Genomic DNA, 23,275 nt, shown 5'->3' with positions numbered 1-23,275 from the left:
ACACCTATCCACGTGTTTTGTTTTGTTGTCTGTCTAGACTGCGAGCCCGCTGTTGGGTGGGTACCGTCTCTAGATGTCGCCGACTTGGGCCTTCCCAAGCGCTTAGTACAGTGCTCTGCACCCGGTAAGTGCTCAATAAATACGATTGAATGATGGAGAAACCGGGGCTGGTGCAGACAGGGCAGCACGCTCACCCGCAGAGGCAGGGACCTCGGGGCGGGGGGGGTCTCTCCCAAGGAAGGGGCCCTTGGCCGAGGACACTCCGTTGACCTCGCTCCGGGATTCGGGAACAATTCGGATCCCCTTCAGGGCGCCTAGTGGGCCCGGCCCAGTGAGCAGCGGGTCCGTGGCCAGATCCCCTCACTCACACTCCAAAAGGCGAGGGTGCACCCGGGGCCCCAGGCAGCCCACGATGTAGTAACTACAGCATCAGCCTGGGAGTCGGGTCATGGGTTCTAATCCCGGCTCCGCCACTTGTCTGCTGTATGGCCTTAGGCAATGTCTGCATCATCATCATCAATCGTATTTATTGAGCGCTTACTGTGTGCAGAGCACTGGACTAAGCGCTTGGGAAGTACAAATTGGCAACGTATAGAGACGGTCCCTACCCAACGGTGGGCTCACAGTCTAAAAGGGGGAGACAGAGAACAAAACCAAACATACTAACAAAATAAAATAAATAGAATAGATATGTACAAGTAAAATATATCATCATCATCATCAATCGTATTTATTGAGCGCTTACTATGTGCAGAGCACTGTACTAAGCGCTTGGGAAGTACAAATTGGCAACATATAGAGACAGTCCCTACCCAACAGTGGGCTCACAGTCTAAAAGGGGGAGACAGAGAACAAAACCAAACATACTAACAAAATAAAATAAGTAGAATAGATATGTACAAGTAAAATATATTGTATATTGTATATATTTATTACTCTATTTATTCATTTTACTTGTACATATTTATTCTATTTACTTTATTTTGTTAATATGTTTTGTTTTGTTGTCTGTCTCCCCCTTCTAGACTGTGAGCCCGCTGTTGAGTAGGGACCGTCTCTAGATGCTGCCAACTTGTACTTCCCAAGCACTTAGTGCAGTGCTCTGCGCACAGTAAGCGCTCAATAAATACGATGGAACCAACGAACAAACTTACTTCACTTCTCTGGGCCTCAGTGACCTCATCTGGAAAATCAATCAATCAATCAATTGTATTTACTGAGCACTTACTGTGTGCAGAGCACTGGACTGAGCGCTTGGGAAGGACAAGTTGGCAACATATAGAGACGGTCCCTACCCGACAGTGGGCTCACAGTCTAGAAGGGGGAGACAGAGAACAAAACCAAACATACTAACAAAATAAAATAAATAGAATAGATATGCACAAGTAAAATGAATAAATAAATAGTAAAATAAATAAATAAATAAATTAAATAAATATTAAAATATAAATAAATATAAAATGGGGATTAAGACTGGGAGCCCCTCATGGGATAGGGACTGGGTCCAACCTGATTTGCTTGTATCCACCCCAGCGCTTAGTACAGTGCTTGGCACGTGGTAAGCACTTAACAAATATTATTAATACTGTTACTGGAGAAGCAAGCAGTGCCCCGGGCTCCCACGTGCCCTCTTGCAGGCCGGCAGAACGCAACTCCAGACTTGGGCAACTCCAACTGTCAGCTGTGTGACTTTGGGCAATCAATCAATCAATCATATTTATTGAGCGCTTACTGTGTGCAGAGCACTGTACTAAGCACTTGGGAAGTACAAGTTGGCAACATATAGAGACAGTCCCTACCCAACAGTGGGCTCAGAGTCTAAAAGGGGGAGACAGAGAACAAAACCAAACATACTAACAAAATAAAATAAATAGAATAGATATGTGCGAGTAAAATAAATAAATAGAGTAATAAATACGTACAAACATATATACGTATATACAGGTGCTGTGGGGAAGGGAAGGAGGTAAGATGGGGCGAAAGGAATGGTAGGAGGGATATGGGGCAATAACTAGAAGGGGAGGTGGGGGCAAGTCACTTCACTTCCCTGGGCCTAAGTTCCCTCATCTGGAAAATGGGGATTAAAACTGTGAGCCCCCCGTGGGACAACCTGATCACCTTGTAACCTCCCCAGCGCTTAGAACAGTGCTTTGCCCATTGCAAGCGCTTAACAAATACCACCATTATTACTATGATTATTATTATTATTGTGCAGCTCCCGCAGCCCCCAAGGCTGATGACGGCCGGAGCCGCGCTCGGGACTCGGGTCCGGGGCCGGGCCGCTGCAAGGGGCAGAGAGACCCACACTTTTCCCGCGCCATTAGCCACTTTCCATTTGTCCTTCAGCCCCAGCACCACCTGAACCAAAGGAACGGGCACAAACGCAGTGTTGGCGCACGGCTGCTGCTCCCCTCTCTACCCGTCAGCAGGCCCCCATACAGTTCCAGGGACAGGGTGGACAGGCTGGAAACAAGGTCATCGTACTCCCTTGCTACTTCATCATCATCATCATCATCAATCGTATTTATTGAGCGCTTACTATGTGCAGAGCACTGTACTAAGCGCTTGGGAAGTACAAATTGGCAACATATAGAGACAGTCCCTACCCAACAGTGGGCTCACAGTCTAAAAGGGGGAGACAGAGAACAAAACCAAACATACTAACAAAATAAAATAAAAAGAATATATGCTACTTCCATCTCACCTACCTTGCAGCCCCACTCCCTCCATCCGACCTGGAACCCCTTATTAATAATAATAATAATAATAATGACACCATTTGTTAAGTGACTGCTACGTGTCAAGCACTGTTTTAAGCGCTGGGGTAAACACAAGCTCATCAGGTTGGATTCAGTCCATGTCCCACATGAGGCTCACAGTCCTAAGCCCCGTTTTGCAGATGAGCCCCTTTTAGACTGTGAGCTCACTGTTGGGTAGGGACTGTCTCTATATGTTGCCAATTTGTACTTCCCAAGCGCTCAGTACAGTGCTCTGCACACAGTAAGCGCTCAATAAGTATGATTGATGATGAGGAACTGAGGCACAGATAAGTGAAGTGACTTACCCAAGGTCACACAGCAGATGAGCGGTGGAGCTGGAATTAGAACCCAGGTCCTTCTAACTCCCAGGTCCACTAGGCCACGCTGCTTCTCCTTCCCCCTTCACAGCTGACAGACCATCACACTCCCCATCTTCCAAGCCCTCCTAAAATCATAGCTTCTCCAAGAAGCCTTCTCCAACGCAGCCCCCATTTCCGCTACTCCCTTTTTGCTTCCACATTACGTAAGCACTTGGATTTATCTCCTTTAAGCTCTTTATAGACACCATTTCTTCAGCCCCACAGCAGTTATGTCCATGTCCTCACGCCCTGCTCCTCCCCTTTCCGTAATCTACTTGATCATCTGTCTCCTCCTCTGCACCGTGGGCTCCTCGTGGACACGGAACATGCCTACCAACTCTGTCATAATGCACAGGGAAGCAGCGTGGCTCAGTGGAAAGAGCCCGGGCTTTGGAGTCAGGGGTCATGGGTTCAAATCCCGGCTCCACCGCTTGTCAGCTGGGTGACTTTGGGCAAGTCACTTCACTTCTCTGGGCCTCAGTGACCTCATCTGGAAAATGGGGATGAAGACTGTGAGCCCCCCGTGGGACAGCCTGATCACTCTGTAACCTCCCCAGCGCTTAGAACAGTGCTTTGCACAGAGTAAGCGCTCAATAAATGCCATTATTATCATTATTATTACAGGGCTCTGTGCACGGTAAGCACTCAAATACCACTGATTGCATACACTGCACTGACACAAGGAACTTAGGCTTTCCAGCAACCGGGAATCAACTCCTCCCAAACACAACCCACAGCTCCGGTGAGCTGCGCCAGCCTCTCCCTTCCCAACTGCCGAGGCAGGGGTGGCGGACCGTCGCCCGCAAAGAGCCGCTCCGGCTGCCGGGGACACGGCTTCTGATGCGGCCCCCTGCCCGGGACACGATGCCTTCGGGGCGTCAATGCCGGGACACGTGATCCACTTCCCGGCCGAGGTGGCTGGTGGCCCCCCCGGAGGAATGGCCAGTGGGGAAAGGAGGGCAGGGGAGGAGCGAGTTGGAGGCTGAGGAAGGGAGACAGGGTGTGAGGCCAAGGCTCCATCCCAACTGGTTGAGGGGATCTCACCTGGGGCCAGACGTCACCGTGGCGCCCGCTTCAAGTTCTGAAAAACAAAGTAAACGGACCAGGTCATTCTAGGTGGAGCCCCCGCTACTGTGAGCCCACTGTTGGGCAGGGACTGTCTCTATATGTTGCCAATTTGTACTTCCCAAGCGCTTAGTACAGTGCTCTGCACACAGTAAGCACTCAATAAATACGATTGATGATGGACAGATCCTCCAGGTTGCCCGGCAGCACCGGCCCACGTACCCCATCCCCGCTGGCAGGGTGAACCTGGTGCCAGGGACAATTTGAGTCTGGGTCCTTGTGAAATCCACCCACCTCGCAGGCACACAACACACGTGTAAACGCGTGTGCACACACATACACCCACACACACCCTTCGAGCTCTCTCACACATGCCCATTGAGCTCGACCGTAAATAAGTCTTTTGGGGATCGGAATGCAACAAAATTCCCATTGGCCAGCTCGGATTTTGCCTGCCCTGAACTACTTTAGGAAAGTAGACGCTCTCGTCCTATCTCCTAGGAGACTACTCAGGACGCTTTCCAAACTGTCCAACTTCGGATTACACACAATAACCACTAGTGTTTGGGAAGCCCTTAATTTTGGCCTTTCCCATTCATTCACACCTCGGGAAGACCAGGATGGCACCTTCTGGTCTTCGGCGTTGAATGCCGAAGTAGCCCCTCCTCACTTCCCACTGGGAAGTGGAGAGGGCTCCTTGCGGAGACGCCATATCCCAGGTCTTGTCGCACGACACACCACCTTCACAAAAACTCAGGAAGGCTGTGGAGCGGTCACCGTGGCTGTGGTTGTGTCCATGGATTCTGAGCCGTGAGGACCCCACCCAGCTTTGTCGTCTTTCTGTTATCTTCGTGTCGGTCTGTCGCCAGTTCCCTCTTGCCATTTTTATTTTTAAATTGTTAGCCGTATCAAATTTCCCCCTGTGCATGTTGTCCCGGCACTCAGTACTTAATACACATTATTACTCCTGCCAACACCACAAAAATCCACTAGTGGCAAAACTGCTTTTCTCCCACGGTCCTTCCTGTACCAAGACGAGCGCAGTGCCAGAGATGCTCGGCCCCCGGGATGGGGAGCGCAGCTGAACACGCCAACACGGGATCCACAGCCCCGTGGTCCGGAGGCCCACGCTGCGGCCAGCCATCACATGCTTCCTTGCAAGGTGGGCTCGATGCCCAGTGGTTCTGAGGACACATGCTGCGGGCATTGCGTGTTTTGCTGCACTTAGCCCTCTTCAGCCTAGGAGCGGTTCCCCGTCGTCCAAGCAGGCCGAGTCCCGCCGGCTGCCTGCTAACAGGTGCAGGGAAGGAACAGCATTGTCTATCATCGTCAATCGTATTTATTGAGCGCTTACTGTGTGCAGAGCACTGTACTAAGCGCTTGGGAAGTACAAGTTGGCAACATATAGAGACAGTCCCTACCCAACAGTGGGCTCACAGTCTAAAAGACTGTGATGATGATGTCTATGATGATGTCTTAGTGCACAGCATTGTGCTCAGTGGGTACAGGAGAAGCAGCGTAGCCTAATGGACAGACCACGGGCTTGGAAGTCAGGAGCACCTGGGTTCTACTTCCCGCTCCGCCACTTGTCTGCTGTGTGACCTTGCGTAAGTCCCTTCGCTTCTCTGAGCCTCAGTTGCCTCAGCTGAAAAATGGAGATTAAGACTGTGGGCCCCATATGGAACAGGGCCTGTGTCCAATCTGACGGACTTGTATCTACCCTAGTGTTTAGAATAGTGCTTGGCACGCGGTAAGCGCTTAACGAGAACCCTAATCATTAATTTTTATTATTATTAAGCTCAGGAGCTGCTACTACTGCTTCTTTGACGGAGCTTGTGGATGAGGTACGGTTGTGGGGACAGGCCCCCGGTCTCTGTCCTCCAGAAGCCCAAAGGCCGGCGGCCTCGGTGGATTGAATGTGTCTGTGACCACATGGGCTGGGCGTTCGGCTAGAGTCGAGTCACTTTAGGAGACGGTGTGTCCGGCTCTCGGGGCCCCACCTGGCACATTTTTTGGGTCTCTAAGCCGCTCTGGGAGACAGCCAAAGAAATGTCCAGGTTTAAGGTGACGTGACACCCAGGATGCTTCTCTTTAGCCTACCGTGCGGCTCGGCAGCCCTCGGATTCAGGGGAACTGCAGGGAGCCACACCACGGCGCCCTAACTGAACAGTCTCCAAAGGCCTAGCGGAAGCCGGGTGGCCGACGGGAAGGGAAGATGACTGTTCCCAGCAGGGGTCCAGCCTCCTGCGGACAGAGGTGCAGTCCCGAAGTCAACTCACCTCCTTAAAGCGAGACCTCGCTAATCGCGGGATCCGGAATCGGCCCCGAGCCGGCCCCACCCATGCGGACTGTTGGCACCCTGCCCTCTGTGTGCCCGAGAAGATGCTGCCCACCAAGGCCCTCACCTGGTCCCTGGGCAGCCCCTTGGAGTGGTACGGCAGGACTTTCCTTCAGAGGGACGCTCTGGGAAGGCACTGGAACAAAAAATGGGACAAACACAGTGATTTAATAATTTTCAAAGCAAGACAGATGGTGTAGCTGTCTGACTCCCTCTGCATCACCCACCCATGCGAGGCCGAGCAGACGGGGACCCAGAAGACCGGGAAGCCGGGCTCTAGTTGCACCTTTCCTACTGGCTGACTTGGGACGGATCGCCGAATGGTCCGGGGTCTCCGCCTCCCTGTCCGCGCGTCCCTTCTCTGCGGTCGGACAGCGAGTCCGGCGGCGGTTCCGCTTGCCGGATCCTGGCCTGGTTGCGCCGGAGCCCCCTTGGGGGTTTGAGCTGAGCTTGGAAGAGCTCCAGCCCCGGGGCCCCACTCCCAGGGGTCCCTCCCACGACCCGCAACTGGTGTCCTGAAGGGCCACTCTTTCCCACCCCGCAGTCTCGTGTGGAAATGCTAGAAAATGCAGAAGTTTTCTCAGCCACAAGAAGGACTCTCCCTCTGCCCATCCGCCAAGCTCGCTCTCTTCCTCCCTTCAAGGCCCTGCTGAGAGCTCACCTCCTCCAGGAGGCCTTCCCAGACTGAGCCCCTTCTTTCCTCTCCCCCTCGTCCCCCTCTCCATCCCCCCCATCTTACCTCCTTCCCTTCCCCACAGCACCTGTATGTATGTTTGTACATATTTATTACTCTATTTTACTTGTACATATCTATTCTATTTATTTTATTTTGTTAGTATGGTTGGTTTTGTTCTCTGTCTCCCCCTTTTAGACTGTGAGCCCGCTGTTGGGTAGGGACTGTCTCTGTATGTTGCCAACTTGTACTTCCCAAGCACTTAGTACAGTGCTCTGCGCTCAATAAATATGATTGATTGATTGATTGACTCCATCCCCAACTTTCTCATTAAACATTTCCACCGAGGGGCAGGTGAGACCAGGCGGAAGGATAGTCCGGCGGGAAGACAGCTCGGTGGGGAGACGTCTCCGGGGTCGGGGACAGCCCAGTGGGGAGGTGGCTCGAGGGTGGGGAAGACCCAGGGCGGGGCAGTCTGGTCAGGGGAAAGGCGGTCCCTGATGGGCCTCGGGGAGGGAATCCATGAATGACACTTATTCAGCACTTACTGTGTGCAAGAGCACTGTACTAAGCGCTTGGAAGAGTAAGAAGAATAATAATGCTATCTGCTAAGCACTTACTATGTGCCAGGCACTGTACTAAGCGCTGGGATGGACACAAGCAAATCAGGTTGGACACAGTCCCTGTCCCACATGGGGCTCACAGTCTCAATCCCCATTTACCGATGAGGTAACTGAGGCATTGAGAAGTGAAGTGGCTGGCACAGGGTCACACAGCAGACAAGTGGTGGAGCCGGAATTAGAACTCATGACCTCCTGATTCCCAGACCCATGCTCTATCGATGGGTAGAGAAGCAGCGTGGCTCAGTGGAAAGAGCCCAGGCTTTGGAGTCGGGGGTCATGCGTTCGAATCCCGGCTCCGCCACCTGTCAGCTGTGGGACTTTGGGCAAGTCACTTCACTTCTCTGGGCCTCGGTTCCCTCATCTGTAAAATGGGGATGAAGTCTGTGAGCCCCCCGTGGGACAACCTGATCTCCTTGTAACCTCCCCAGCGCTTAGAACAGTGCCTTGCACAGAGTAAGCGCTTAATAAATGCCATTATTATGATTATTATGATTACACCATGCTGCTCCTGTACAAGAGAGTTGGTAGAGCTGTTCCTCGCCCATGAGGGGCTTACAGCCGAGGCAGGAAGACAGACATTTAAATAAATTCTGGATATGGACCTAAGTGCTGTGGCCCTCCGCTTCCTGTATCGCCTTCCCTTGGCCCTCCTCCCATCCCACGGACCCCGCCGCTTCCCGATCTCAGCCCTTCACTCTCTTGACTCCCCCGCCGCCCCCCAACTTCCTCCTCCGCCACAGACCCTGGTTTGACACGTGATGATACCCCAAATTCAGACTTGCAACTTTTTTGCAGGGGGGGCTGGACCGGAACCAGAAACCGGTTCGCTTTACACTGCCATTTCTCGGAACGCACCCTGCGTGTGAAGTGCGGGGTAACTACGCGCAGGAAGAGTTTTTCACCCCGTGATAGAAACTCGGAATTTGGAGAATTTCAAAGGCTACCGTCTCCCCTTCTTCACTTCGGACGCCCTTCACCACTGTGGATTTTTCAAGGAACCGAACTTCCTCGACTCTAAAGGAAGGAAAGACGGGAGGATGGGAGGAAGGTCGCGGGGCGGGACCTGTCCCACGTGGGCCTTGACGGCTTGCGTTCAACCTTAAAGCCCCATCGCCTGTTCCTTCCTCTAGTGAGGCCTGAGCCTCCGATCGGAAGCCGCTGCCCACTGGCAGCCGGGCCCCTGGAAGAGACCCCCGAGGCGGCAAGGCCCGGGTTGGAACCAGGTCCCCTAAATCGAGGAGCGGCGGCCCCCCGGAACGGGACAGGCCCGATGCGGACTAATGGGGGTAAAGCCGCCGAGGGGCGACCCGACGGGCCCGTTCTAGCTCCAGCCCAGCCTCGGGCCCGACCAGCCGACCTCGGGTAAGTCACTTGGCCTCTGTGGGCCTCAGTTTCTCCATCCATTAAATGGGGAGAAAGCCTGAGGGGCCCCGGTATCGGAAAAGGGCTGCCCGGTCTCAAAGCCTCAGTTTCCCCTCCAACCAAAGAACTCCGCAAACTAGACGCCCCCAGCCCAGAGCTGCAGAGGCGAGTTGGACGGGCGGTGCCGGGAGCCTCCGGCCAGGCGTGAGTCTACTGTGGCAGCGGAGGAAGAGTTACTCGTCCAAACCTCGTTTCACCCAGCGACCAAAGGAGCCGAGGCCTGGCGTTGGCAGAGGGCCACGGAGCCCCGGCCTGCCCCGGGGGCCCGGGAAGGACCATCGGTTCCACAGACCGTCGTGCCGAGGGTCAAAGGGCAATCACGCTTTTTACAAACCACACCAAGCCACTCGCAGACTGCCCGCTGAAACTCACTGGTGAATTGACTTATACGGGATCAGAACTGGACCTGTGTGCTCACCAGACACCTCCGACACAGGGAGCCCATGTGGATTCTGTCTGCCCCGGCCGGAAAGGCAACCCGAGGTCGACGCCTCCCTTCACCCGGACCTAGGAGGGACCCTGTCTTCCCAGAGGGGACCCCCATCTCCCAGAAGGGAGGATGGAGGAGGAGAGGATTTCACTCGGGTCTCTTGGTCAAAGCTGAAGTCGGGCATCTGGGGGATCCCGCCGTCAAACGCTGGAGCGTGCCTTCTTTACGTGGAACCTCCCGTGCGGCTCGGGGTGGGAGGGAGAAAGCCCTGAATGCGAAATTCAGCAAGGAGGTTGACTAATTCGACCCAGTGCAAACCGGTAGGGCATTCAGAAGACTGTGAGCGTGTTACCGGCTGGCGGCCACACCGCAAAATCCCGGGAGCACGGCAAGACACGCCCCGCCCCCGGGTCCACCCTTGGAGACCGGGACCGCGGAGAGGCCGGCCGACCCGCGGCCCCAGCCCAGCCGCTCCCCAGAGAATACTCAGCCCGGAATACACACCCGTGCTCTGAAGCAGCTCCAGGTGGGCTCCCGCTTTGTCCTCGGCTAGGCCGGTCCCGAGCTGCTCGGAGGTCACGCCGCCGTGGGGCCCTTTGGCGCTCGAGGGGGCGGGGGTGGGCTCCGAAGCCGCGGGGGCGGGGGCCAACGAGAGCGCAGCGGGAGGAGGCGTGCCGCTCGGTAGGCCCGGGGCCGGCGAGGCGCCGCCAGCCGCGGCAGGGCTGGCGCTCGGGTTTCCGGGGCCGGGAGGGCTCAGCCTCGGTAAAGAGAGCGCCGGGGGCGGCGGCCCGGTTTGGCCGTCCGCTTCCGAGAGCGGCTGCTCCGGGCCGGGGGCCTCCTGGCCCGGGCCCCCGGCGTCTCCGTCCGTGGCGCCCGGCTCCTCTCCCTTCTCAAGGGACCCCGTGACCTTCTTGCACGCCTTGGTCAGGAGGATCTGGCCGATCTTGTCCACTTTGCCCTTCCCCTTGCCCGCTGAGACGGGGCTCCGCCGGTGGCCGGGAGGCCCCGAACCGGTGGGGACCAGGGGCGGGACCGGGGCTCCGGCCTGGGCCCCAGCGCCCTGCTCTGCCGAAACGCTCCCGGGGGCGCCGGCCTCCTCGGGCCCGGCGTCTTTGGGTGGCTGGGCCGGGGTCGGGGCCGGGGCCGGGGCCGGGGGTGGGGCGGCCGGGGCCGCCGGCCCGGCGGGGGCCGGGAGCGGGAGGGGCGCGGGCAAGGCGCTGAGGACCACGGGGCGGCCGGCCGACGTGCCTGGGGCCGGGCCGGCGGGCGGCGGCCCGGCGGGCGCCGTGGAGAACTTGATGCTCTGCGGGATGTGCAGGGGGCCCACGACCGCCACAGACTGGGCCACCAAGCCTGAGCTGGGGGCCACCGGAGCTGCGGGGAGAGGGCTCGGCTGCGACCCCTTCATGACCTGAATCAGGGAGGACGAGTTGATGAAGACCGGGGTGATGAACTGCGGCCGGCCGGCCATCTGCGCCGGGGACTGGCCCTCCGACACCACCACCTTGTTCCCCACGCTGGGCACCGTGACCACCGCGGGCATCAGGGCGGGCTGCAGGTGCGAGGGCAGGGGAGCTGACGAGCCGGCCGGAGAGGCGATGGGGTTGGAGGTGACGAAGACGGTTATCTGGTTCGGCGGCAAGGGCGCGGCCATCGACGTGCTGCCGGCGGGCCTCTGCGTGGCCGGCAGCGAGCCCGGCCCGCTCCTGTCCCCCGGGTCCTGGGGCCCGAGGCCGGCGCCGGGCTCGCCGGGGTGGGAGCCGGTGACGGGGCCGGGAGGGTCCTGAGCGGGAGGCGGCTCCTGCGCCGGGGGGGGCCACGGCTGCCTTCCGGAGCTCCTCCCCGGCGACTCCCGGAGCCCCCGGGGCCTCGACGCCGGCGGGCCCGGGGGGCTTCAGGGCCACGTTGGGCGCTCCGGAATTGTCGAGGAGCTGGCTCAGCGACATCGGGGCCTCCCTCGTGGCCGGAGACTGGAGGGTCACCCTGCTCTCCTCCCCGGCGGGAAGCTTGGCGGGCTCTGGTGGCGGGCCGTCCTTCTTCGGCTGCTCCTCCGGGACCGCCGCCGGCCCCTCCGGGACGGGAACGCCCTTCGGCTCGGCGCCTGGCTGGTCTCGGGGACTCTCGCTCTCCCGAGGGCCGGTGGGGCCCTCCCGGGCCTCTTCGGCCCCGGGCAGCGCGGGGCCGGGGGCGGGCGGGGCACCGCTCGGGAAGCCGGCCGCCAGGCTCCTCTGGGGCTCCAGGCCGGGCATCGGGGTCAGGCCGGGTTGGGAGACCAGGCCGAGCTTCGGAGTCTTGGCGTTCTGCCGGCCGGGGCTCGGGGCGGCCTTGCGGCCGGCCCCGGGGCTGGACCTCCGGCTGTGGCTCGGGCTGGCCCGCTTGGTCCCCCCGGCGGCGTTGGCCTGCTTCCCGGGACCGCCCACCACGGGGTCCAGCTTGTGCACCGGCGGGGCGGGGAAGCCGGGAGCCGTGCCGAGGGGCAGGTTGGAAGGGGCTTGTCCGATCGCCTTCAGGGTGGTCGGGTTGAGCCCCTGCTGGTCAAAGCCGCGGTTCAGACTGGGCCGGGGAGGGAGGGGGATGTTGATCTGCGGCGGGAAGAGGCCGGCTATGGAGGCGTTGAGGCGCTCCGGAGACAGGCTGATTTCGGACGGCTCCGTGCTGGGTGGCCGGTTGTTGGGAGTCTGAGGGTAGTAGGGCCTCGGGCTGGCCCGGTTGGGGGTCTTGGGCCGGGAGGCCTGGGCCGGGGCTGCCACGTTGGCAAAGTGGTGACCGTGCGAGCCAGGCAGAGGGCCGGCGGGAGGCTGCTGGGAGCCGGGGCCGGGGCCGGGGCCCGACGGCGGCGGCGGCGGCGGCGGCAGGGAGGCCGGGCCGGCCTTGGGCCCCGCCAGCAGCAGCTGGCTCTGGGAGAGCACCAGGTGAGACGCCAGGTGGTTCCCAGGCCCCGTGGCGGGTGGCCCCTCGCTCCCGCCTCCTTCCGGGAGCCCGTGCACCGAGGACCCTTCTCCCAGGGGCGAGCTGGAAGGGTTCTGGGGGCTTTCTTGGAAAGCCATCTTCCTGCCGTTGTTCCCCAGAGCCGGGTTGCCAGGCAAGGGCAGCCTTGCCTTATCCGGAGAGGGCGGGACAGAACCCGGGCCTTGCAAGCCGCCCAGCGCGGGCACGCCAGCCAGCGCGGGCACGCCTCCCCCGCTCGGCTGCCCGGGCAGCCTCTGGGCGTCCGAACTCAGGGGGCCCCGTGGCGGGTGGATGTTCGGGGAGACAGGCAGCCGGACCGATTTGGGATCCTGCTGCATCATCATCATCATCATCAGCTGCTGTTGCTGCTGCTGCGGCGGCGGCTGCGGCGGCTGCGCGGGAGGTAAGGGCGGCGGGGGCGGCGGCGGCGGCGGCGGGGGGCCCACGTGCTGCATGAGGGGCGGAGGCAGCTGCTGAAGAGGCCTTTGTTCAGCCGGTTGAGAAGGATAACCTAAAACGAGCCCAACACGGACGAACCAGGTCAGCTCGTGTGGAGAAAAGGTCTGCTACTTTTTACGTTTCTTGGAGGCAACCTCAAGATACCGGACAGGGTGCCAGTAGAATGGTTTCTACCATGTACACCCAGCGTGGCCTCATACTCCCGGTGTGCACCAGGAATCAATCAATCAATCAATCGTATTTACTGAGCGCTTCCTGTGTGCAGAACACCGTACTAAGCGAGGAATCCCCTCCCAGCGTGGCCACAGGCCCCAGAGCTGCTGCAGAAATTCTCCCGATGTGGTGCCTGCATGTTTAGCGGGTAGGGCTTCCTTACGAGAAGCGGCGTGGCTCCGTGGAAAGAGCACGGGCGTGGGTTCTAATCCCGGCTCCGCCACTTATCGGCTGTGTGACTTTGGGCAAGTCGCTTCACTTCTCTGCGCCTCGGTTCCCTCATCTTTAAAATGGGGATTAAGACTGTGAGCCCCGCGTGGGACAACCTGATTACCGTGGATCTACCCTTGTGCCTAGAACAGTGCTTGGCACATGGTAAGCGCTTAGCAAACACCATCATTATTATTATGGGAGGAAGGGAAGAGGTCTGGGAAAAAGGAAGTGGAGGAAAGAAAGAAGGGAGGGCACGCAGACACACACGAGCACACATTCATTCATTCACTCAATGGTCTTTATTGAGCGCTTACTGTGTGCAGGGCAGTGTACTAATCACTTGGAAAGTACAAATTGGCAACATTTGGAGACGGTCCCTACCAAACAACACCAACACCCCCGACCCCCACCCCCGTCCCACTTTTGACTCACATGGTGGGCGGCTGGTGAAATCCGGCAGCTTGGGGCTGGTGCTGTCTAGGGTGACGCCTTCCTCTCCGGGCAGCGGCTGCTGGTCGGCCTCGTCCAGCCCGGTTGGGCGTGAATCCGCAGCCCTGAAACAAGCCCCCTTTGGAGTAAGTCAGGTGGCCTCCTGGGGCTGGAGTTCAAGGCGAGGCGGGGGGGGGAGGGAGGCAAGAGGGGCCCAGAAAAAATGGAGGGGTGGCGGGACTACCTCTGCCAGTCCCCACAAATCCCTGCCAACTCCAGCACAGAGTGCCACCCTCTCCTGCACTTTGAGCTTCAATCCTGGTGTCTTACCGCAGGGTTGCCAAGTTCAACTCCCTCCTCCTCCTCCTTCTCCTCCTCTCTTCTTCTGTCCCAAAAGTGACGGGAGGAGAAGCCTCACTCCCCCCTCTCCCTGGTGTTATGGGAGCACACCAACAGATAGGGACAGGCTCAGGCTGGGAAGCCCCGGGAGCCCGGGAGGCTGAGCCCCCACTTTCCCACAGGATATCGGCTGGAGGAGTGGCCAGGCTCCCTTTGGGCCCTGCGGGATGAGGCCAAGCCGGGAGTCTGCCGTTCTACGGCTCAGCCGGAGCTAGGGTGCCAGGCTGGTCCACAAAATAGGCCCGGAGTCTCCTCTCGCCTGGAGTTGCCGTCACAGACGTGGCGGTGCTCCTTCCGACACCTTTCAGGCTGGGCCTTTCCGAGGCCCTCAGAGATAAAACTGGCCCGAGGCCACCTCTCCCGGAGACCACCCGCCCAAGGATTCCCAGGGGGAGTCTGAGCCTTCTGGGCGAGAAGAGCCCACGCCTGCACCCCAGGCCCACATTTCGTGGTCTCCGGGGGCAAAGAGCAGCCAGGGCCTCCCGGGAGTCTTCCGGAGCACCGGTGGGCCGACCCAGTGGTTTCCAGGGGAGGGAGTCGCTCCCGCCCACCCCCCCGTCCACCGAGCTCGGGGCCCCAAACGGGTTCGGAGGAAGCCCATTCCACCTACCTGAGCGGCTCTCCAGGTTGGCTGCTCTTCTTCTTGCGCGGGGGCTTCTTTTTCTTGGGCTTGTTGGCGTTGGGGGCATTCTGTTTGCCGCCCACTCCGAAGTGCCCCGCGGAAATGTCACTCTGCAGCAGGTTGACCAGCAACGGGCTGGTCAGGGTAACATCCTTGTTGACCGGGAAGCCGGGACTCTGGCCACAGGAGAGCTGGCTCCCTCCAGGCGGCCCGCCAAAGGGAGCGGCGAACGGCCCCCCGGGGCCCGCAAAGTGAGTTCCCGTTCCCGCGGCCCCCGGCAGGGTCGGCAGGTGGGGAGGTCCCAGGTTCGCCTGCTGGGCGGAGACGTCGGGCATCAACTGGGTCAGGCCGATGTCGCCGCTCGGGGCCGCCGGGGATTCCCCGGGCTGCGGAGGCCCGTGCGGGGCGGGGCCCGCGGGCCGCAGGGGCTGAGCCGGGCCGCCGCCCCCGGCGCCGCCGCCGCCGCCCCCTGGGCCTTGCGGGGCCATCATCTGGGCCGGGAATGGCACCATACTCCCCTGCAGGGCCGGCGCCGGGCCCCTCAGCAGCACCCCGGCCTGGCTTGGGGCCCCGAAGGGCGGCTTGCTGGGTGGCACCTGTCCGCTCATCATCTGCTCCATCCCGGGGCTCTGCTGCAGCAGGACCTGGCCCTGCGGGCCCACCACCTGCCCGTGAGGCGACATCAGCGGCTGGCCCTGCGGTGGGGCCAGGGGCTTGGGCGGGGCCATCCTGGGGGGAGACGGCCCGAGGCCCTGGCCCTGGCCCTGGCCTTGAGGGGCCACCAGCATCTGTCCCTGGGGCATGAGCTGGGTCCGTGAGAGGATCATCGGAGACTGCGGGGTCGCCATGGGCCCCTGGGAGGCCAGGAGTTGCTGGTGCAAGCCCAGGAGCTGAGACTGCGGCGGCACGTTGGCTAGGTTCACCGGGGGCACGCCGCCGGAACCCGCCGGCGGCGGCGGCGGCTGTGGCAGTGGCTGTTGGTTTAGGTTGCCATGGAGACCCATTAAGCCGGGCTGCATCATGCTCGGTGGGCCGTGGGGGCCGGCCAGCTGGTTCTGGGGAGGGCCAGCTCCTTGGGCTCCTGGAAAGGCAAGCCCAGAGTGAGTCAGCAAACCCCCAACACCGTCCCGACCAGACGGGACCGAGCACCGTCCACTGGTCGCCCGGGACCCGGAGCGGCGGCGTGCTGGGCAGCTGCCGCCCCCCACACTGGCCCGCACAGACTGCGACCACCCCGGCCGGACTTGGCCCCCGATACCCAGGTCAGACCCTAAACTCATGGATGAACAACAGTGGGCCACGTTAGTCCAGAGGACTAAACACAAACACCTCAACAAGCAAGAGAGAAGGAAACAGACTCCAGAGCGACAGAGCGATGGAGACGGAAGGAAGGAGGGATACACAGATGGAGAGGGAAGGATCGAGAGGAGGATGGAGAGAGGGACCGATAGTTGGAGAGGGAGGGAGGGAAGGAAGGTTGGACAGAGAGACAGACGGATGCAGAGAGATAGAAGGAAAGAAGGAGAGATTCATTCATTCATTCATTCAATCGTATTTATTGAGCGCTTACTGTGTGAAGAGCACAGAGAGAGGGACAGAGGAATGGAGAGCGAGGGAGGGAAGGAAGCATGGACAGAGAAGCAGGCAGATGGAGAGGGAGGGAAGGATGGTCAGAGGGACAGATGGATGGAGGAAGTGGAGTTCACTGTGGGCTGGGAATGTGTCTGTTGTTATATTGAACTCTCCCAAGCACTTAGTATAGTGCCTTGCACACAGTAAGTGCTCAATAAATATGACAAAATGAACGAATGCATGAGACAAACCTGCATGAGGCACATTTTGATTCCCTTGCAGCTGAGGTGCTCCGGTGCTCCCAGGGGCTCCTGCGGCCGTAGATGGGGCCTGACCTGGCATGAAGGCCTGGTTGGCAGGTCCAGCTGGGAAGCTGGGTGGGAGGCGCTTGGGCATTCCTGGGAGGGAGACAAAACAGGGCACTGACCCGTCAGCCGGTGCCCGAGCTGCAGCGGGTGGACAATGGAGGGCAGGCTGTCCGAGGGCTCTTCCAGCTGGGCTCCGGCAGGCATACTGGCCACAGTTTATGCTCTGTCCAGGGATCTGGACCAAAATGAGCATCTTTTGCTGTGCGCATTGCCGAAACAAAAGGAAAATACTAACCGGCATGCGCACTGCAAATGTGCCAGGGGGCTGGAAGGAGGCTGCTGGCCCTGGAAACTCAGAGCCCCCATGCCCAGCTACCTCATGCTGCCCTCTGCCCCGAGCCACCATGTTACAGCCAGATGGCCTCCTCCTTCCTTCCCAGTGGCATCCCTGGCTGGGACCATGCTCCCAGCTGTGACTCTAGGCTTGGCTATAGCTATGGCTACGGGCCCGGCTGAAGCTACGGGGCCAGCAGTGGCTGAGCCCAGCTCATTGTGGGCAGGGACTGTCAATCTTTATTGTTGTAATGTACTTTCCCAAGCTCTCATTACAGTGCTCTGCACACAGTAAGCGCTTACTAAATACAATTTAATGAGCGTACGAACTATAGTCCCAGCACCGGAAAAGGCAGAGATGAGTTGGGATGCAATGTGCCCAGTGAGCAGCGAAGCTTGGATGGAAGCGGCTTCTCTGATTGGGAGCAGAGATGACCCGTGGCCCTCTCGAGCCTCCGGGTCCCTCCCAACAAACTCAAGCCAGCTCCTCCAACGTAGCCTCAGCTACTAGGAAGGAACCAACTCTCTTTCCAGGAGGGAAAGATCTGGGAATCTGCCCCACAATCCTGGGCTTTTTCTCTCATTCCACCTCTATGCTGCAAGCCTGTTACGGGCGGGGGCGTTTCAGCTGACTCTGTTGCACTGTATTCTCCCAAGCGTCTAGTACAGTGCTCTGCACCTAGCAAGTGCTCAGTGAATGGATTCCAGAAATACTGCTTCTCAAGTGCCTGGGGCTTTGGCTTCAAAGAACATATTCATCATCATCAATCGTATTTATTGAGCGCTTACTGTGTGCAGAGCACTGTGCTAAGCGCTTGGGAAGTACAAATTGCCAACATATAGAGACAGTCCCTACCCAACAGTGGGCTCATACTCCTACCAAAGAGGCAAAGTCACTCGTCGGATTTCCCCTCACTACTTCTTTTCCTTCCCCAAAGGCCACCGGGGCAAGTCTATTCATGGCCAGGAAGGTCCAAGCCCTGAGGATCACTCTTCTACTGTGCCACAGCTGAGCTCCTCTACAAGGGGCCAAGTGGCAGGCCCAGCCATGGGCTCCGTTTACACAAGCAAAGCAGCACTAGAGAAAACAGTCCAGGCCTTCAGCTCCCCCAGACCCCACCGGGTTGGTGGCAGGGAGGGGGGAATCCATCTGCAATGGCCAAGAATGCTTTGGGAAGAGAGTTTTTCAGTTAAAAAGTATATCTTGGGGCCGGGTCTGCCCCCAACGATGGAGACAAGACCACAGACTACCAATCCCGCCTCCCAGCCCAACCTCCCTGTTGGCAGCCTGTCCTTCTGAATGGCTGACAGGACTTCCAGGTGCTTCCATCCAGCCTCACCACCGGCTGAAGTGGCTTCACCCAGGGAGAGAGACAGGACGAGAGCACAGTTCAGTTGGCTCTCGGACTGCCACCATGACACCTCAACAGATAGTTCCCCGCTCCTCCTCCCTCAATGGCTCTCTCCCCAGAGGGTTCTTCCCGGAGCACGTTCTTTCTCTCTCTCTCTCCACCGCCAAACACCAAGTGCTCCCCACAGGACTTTACCTCAAGGGATCCCCCCACCCCTCCCACGGACGATTCTCCCCACAGTGCACCAGGCGTCCACCCGGTGCAGTGCCCAAGCCAATTCTAGAAACCGAGGACGTCCTAGTAATTGTCCTCTCTTGGGGAGCCTGAGGGAGTCCCGCAGATTAAGGGCTCTCACCTCCTAGGCCGGGCTGCAAGCCCTGTGGACCCTGACTTGGTGGCGGCGGCTGCGGCTGGGCGGGCGGCTGCTGCTGTTGCTGCTGCTGCATCACCAGGAAGTTGGGCGGCACGCTTCCCTGTGGCGGCACCATGGGACTCCGTCCTGGAGAGCTGGCCGGAGGCTGGAATCCCTGGGGAAGGGCACTACCTTGAGCCAGCCTGGGCCCCATTTGCTGCTGCTGCTGCTGCTGCTGCTGCTGCTGGGTCTGGCCAACAGTTGGAGAGGAGGCAGGAGAGCCGTGCTGGAAGGAAGAGGCGGAGGGAGAGGAGGCAGGGGACTTGGAGGCCAGGTGGGGCTGCTGGAGAGGCGTGGGGCCGCGGGAGGGCCCGCCCTGGAGGCTCTTCATCTGCGCGGCCCCGAAGGGGCCCGGGCTGCCCAGGGAAGGGAAGCTGGCGTGCGCCTGAGAGGCCTGCTGACTGCCGAAGGGGTACGGAGGCGGGGGGTGGTTTGGGGTCTGAGCTGCGGCCAGGGATGGGCGGGCCTGGAGCAGGGGTGCCTGCTGCTGCTGCTGCTGCTGCTGTTGCTGCTGGAGAGGCTGCGGCTGTGGCTGCTGGAGAGGCTGCGGCGGCGGCTGCTGCAGTGGTGGCTGCGGCGGCGGTTGCTGCTGCTGATGGAGAGGCTGCGGCGGGGGCGCTGGCTGTTGCTGAGGCTGCAGCTGCATGGGCCCCGCCAAGGGGGCCTTTTTCCAGCCTGGGTTTGCTGTCAAGGGGCCCAGAGGCCCGTGGGCCGGAGGGGGCTGAAGGGCTCCAGACGGAAGCTGGTTCCAACCAGGGGGCACGGGCACCTGAGCGGAGGCTGGGAAAGGGGGGCGGACGCCCTGCGGAGGTGGCTGCTGCTGCTGCGGGGGCCGGGGCTGCATCTGCTGCTGTTGCAGCTGCATCTGCTGCTGCTGGAGCTGCTGCTGCTGCATCTGCTGCTGCTGCTGGAGTTGAAGCTGCGGCTGCGGCTGCTGGAAACTCGCTGGGTTCATCTGCCTGCTGCCTGCCATGGCCATGGGGTGGAACTGAGGACCAAGAGGCCCGGGAGGGTGACTTGGCTGCTGCAGGGGGAGCCCCGACAGGAGCGGGTCCAGCGCATCTGTTTACGACAGTCCGCAAAACGGTCGGTCGTTAGCCTGCAGGGCTCAGAAGGGTGAGGTCGTTTGGGGGCTGACACGAGCCACGCACTAGGATTGGCAGTGGGGGTGCTTCGGGTTGGAGCCCCGGGAAATGCCTGACGAGGACCAGCACCTCCCCCTTGATGCCCAGTGGCCCTGCCCTGGACCCCCCCCAAGGCCCCCGCCATTCTGGTCAATACAGCCTGGTGCGCTTATCTCTTGGCAGAGGGGAGGTGGGATGCTTCCTTTCCAAGAGGGCGATGCCTTCTCTGGAGGCCTGGCAGAGGTCACGGCCACCACCCCCTGAAGATCCAACTTGTACTTCCCAAGCGCTTAGTACAGCGCTCTGCACACATTAAGCGCTCAATAAGTACTACTGAATGAATGAGGGAGGCGTCTCTTTAGAAACGCAGTCCAGGGCTGGAAACTTGGAAAGGAAACGCTGCCGGGGGAGCCTCAAAAAAAATCCTCCAAAGGAGGAAAGAGTGAGTCCCAGTTCTCCTACAGAATGAAGCTCCTCACAAACAGCTTTGATTTTTCATCCTTTCCTTTTTCATCCTTTGCTTAGAGAAGCAGCGTGGCTCAGTAGAAAGAGTCCGGGCTTTAGAGTCAGAGGTCACGGGTTCAAATCCCGGCTCCGCCATTGTCAGCTGTGTGGCTGTGGGCAAGTCACTTAACTTCTCTGGGCCTCAGTTATCTCATCTGTAAAATGGGGACTAATAATGATAATGATGACATTTATTAAGCTCTTACTATATGCAAAGCACTGTTTTAAGCGCTGGGGAGGTTACAAGGTGATCAGGTTGTCCCACGGGGGGCTCACAGTCTTCATCCCCAGTTTACAGATGAGGGAAATGAGGCACAGAGACTTGCCCAAAGTCACACAGCTGACAATTGGCAGAGCCGGGATTTGAACCCACGACCTCTGACTCCAAAGCCCGGGCTCTTTCCACTGAGCCACACTGCTTCTCAACTGTGAGCCCCCCGTGGGACAATCTGATCACCTTGTAACCTCCACAGCGCTTTTTAGAACAGTGCTTTGCACAGAGTAAGCGCTTAATAAATGCCATCGTTATTATTATCCTTAAATCGGCTGAAATGTCAGAAAAAACTTCACCGGATACAACTGTTCCCATCCAAATAGAGGGGTCCCCTAGTCCCCTCCCCCGCCCACCACCGTCTCCGGCCCCGCAGCTGCACGGACCCACTGCTGGACGGGCGGGCCCCGATTCTCCAACTGCGGCCGAGCCAAAATCCAGTGAACAAGCGGATGTTCGGTGGCGAGGCCCACGCGAAGGCACGAGCTTTCTGTGGCAAGGCGCGTGCCGAGGCACAGATGTGAGAGACCCAAAGTGGCGGCGAAAGGGCTCCCTAGTTGAAGCCATGAATGTGCCACAGTGAAAATACAAACATTCCCCGGTGACCCCCGGAATGAGAACACACACTCGGGCGAACGAGCGTCTTCCGGGGAACTGGTCAACAGGGCCACAGAGGGAGGGGAGGAGAAGCCTCAGAGAGCAATGTCCTCTGAATCCCACCCCACCCAAGAGCCCAGACCCAGGTTGGCACGGGGGCACCTGCCAACAGATGGCAGGAGGGCGAGGGGACACACAGCCATAGACGGCAGTCCTTCCAACACACCTAGCGCCATGCTCGGCCCCAAGGGGACAGTGGTAAATACTACCACCGGCCCTTTTATGCCTCCAAAAGATGAACTCCGCGCCTTTCCCCGAACAGGGTGAGGCAGAGTGGGCGACGGCTTCTGGAGCCCAACCCCAGCCCCATCTTACCTGGTGGCGGGGCGGGCCGAGGGGCCCTGGGCTGCATGTCGGCGCTGGAGCCCGTGGCCAGAAGAGAAGATGAGACGTTTCCTCCCTGGGACATCATGACAGCCGCCGGACTGCTCATCCTCATTAACCCTAGAGATCACGCAGAAGTCAGCGCTAATGCCCGGGGAAACGTGCCCGGCCCCCGGCCTCTCTCTGTGCAGGAGGCCGGGCTGGGGGCCAGAAATCACCGGACTCAAGCTGCAGCACCCAGAAATGGAAGGGCGTTCCTCTTCCGAGCGCCACGGGCTTAAACCCTCGCACCTTTCCTCAGCACGGCAGAGGAGAGCATATTGGGAAGAAGATTCTCAAAGGAATAAGTGGGAAAATCTTTCAAGTCCTGGGTCCCTCGCTGAGCACCACCCTGCTCGGAGGAGGGAGTCGCCGCCAGAAAGGCTTTTGAAACTCTCTGTTTCCTGGCCCAGGTTCGGGCCGACCCCTCCCTCCTTCCGACAGACAGGGTGGTCCCCGAGGAGGGGTCGTCACGCCTTGGGCTGAGGGTGGGAGGAGAGGCAGGGAGACGGAGTGAGCCTTTACTCCCGGGTAGTGCTCAGAAGCAACGAGTGGCCCCTAAATCCCGGACCCCCTAAAGCCCCACTCTGGATTCAGGGAGGGACGTTTCAGCTTCTCTTCGTTCCGGGAGACTCCTCCATAGGGCTTTCCCAGAAGCTGGGCTTAAAGCGTGCCGCTGCACGGGAGGACACTGAGGCAGGCCGGGGCGAGGGCCAGCCGCCAGCCGAGGTCCCAAAGGGAAGGGGCCCTTAAGAGAGGCAGCTTGACCTAGTGGAAAGAGCACGGGACTGGGAGTCAGGAGGCTGGGTTCTAAATACCAGCTTTGTCACAAGCGCTTAGTACAGTGCTCTGCACATAGTAAGCGCTCAATAAATACGATTGATTGATTGTCACCCATGTGACCTCGGCGACGCTGCTTCACTTTTCTTGGCCACAGCTTCATCTTTACAATGAAGATTCAATACCTGCTTTCCCTCCCACTTCGGTTGGGAGCCCCACGGGGGACAAGGAATGTGTCTGACCTGGATACCCTGTATCTACCGCAGCACTTAGCACGATGCTTTGCACAGAGCAGGCGTTTAACCAATAGCACTATCATTATCATCATCATCATCGTAGGGGATCAAGCATCCAGGTCTGTTTGGGCCTTCCACGGGCCCAATTTAGTGACTGTCTGAGCTGACCCCCTTCAAAGCCTTACTGAAAGCACACCGCCTCCCTAAGCCCTTCTTTCCTCTTCTCCCTTTCCTTCTGCATCGCTCTGACTTGCTCCCTTTATTCATCCCCACCTCCCAGCCCCACAACATTTACGTGCATGTCTGTAGCTTATTTATTTACATTGATGTCTGTCTCCTGCTCTGGACTGTAAGCTTGGTCGTGGGCAAGGAATGTATCCGTTTATTGCTATACTGTACTTTCCCAGCGC

At 59.2% G+C, this 23,275-nt stretch overlaps 1 protein-coding gene across 1 annotated transcript in view; it reads right to left on the bottom strand.

The window, feature by feature from the left end:
- NCOA6 (nuclear receptor coactivator 6) overlaps positions 1–23,275 on the bottom strand; it is a 44,291-nt gene that overhangs the window by 7,944 nt on the left and 13,072 nt on the right. The window contains 9 exon segments of the mRNA XM_038757100.1: positions 4,163–4,199; positions 6,589–6,657; positions 10,174–11,482; positions 11,484–13,129; positions 13,936–14,057; positions 14,942–16,034; positions 16,777–16,923; positions 18,874–19,992; positions 21,802–21,930. Of these exon segments, the coding sequence (XP_038613028.1) occupies positions 4,163–4,199; positions 6,589–6,657; positions 10,174–11,482; positions 11,484–13,129; positions 13,936–14,057; positions 14,942–16,034; positions 16,777–16,923; positions 18,874–19,992; positions 21,802–21,930 (5,671 nt within the window).

The sequence above is a fragment of the Tachyglossus aculeatus genome, chromosome 15 (genome assembly GCF_015852505.1).
Source record: "Tachyglossus aculeatus isolate mTacAcu1 chromosome 15, mTacAcu1.pri, whole genome shotgun sequence".
NCBI lineage: Eukaryota > Metazoa > Chordata > Mammalia > Monotremata > Tachyglossidae > Tachyglossus > Tachyglossus aculeatus.
This window is presented reverse-complemented; position numbering and strand designations above follow the sequence as displayed.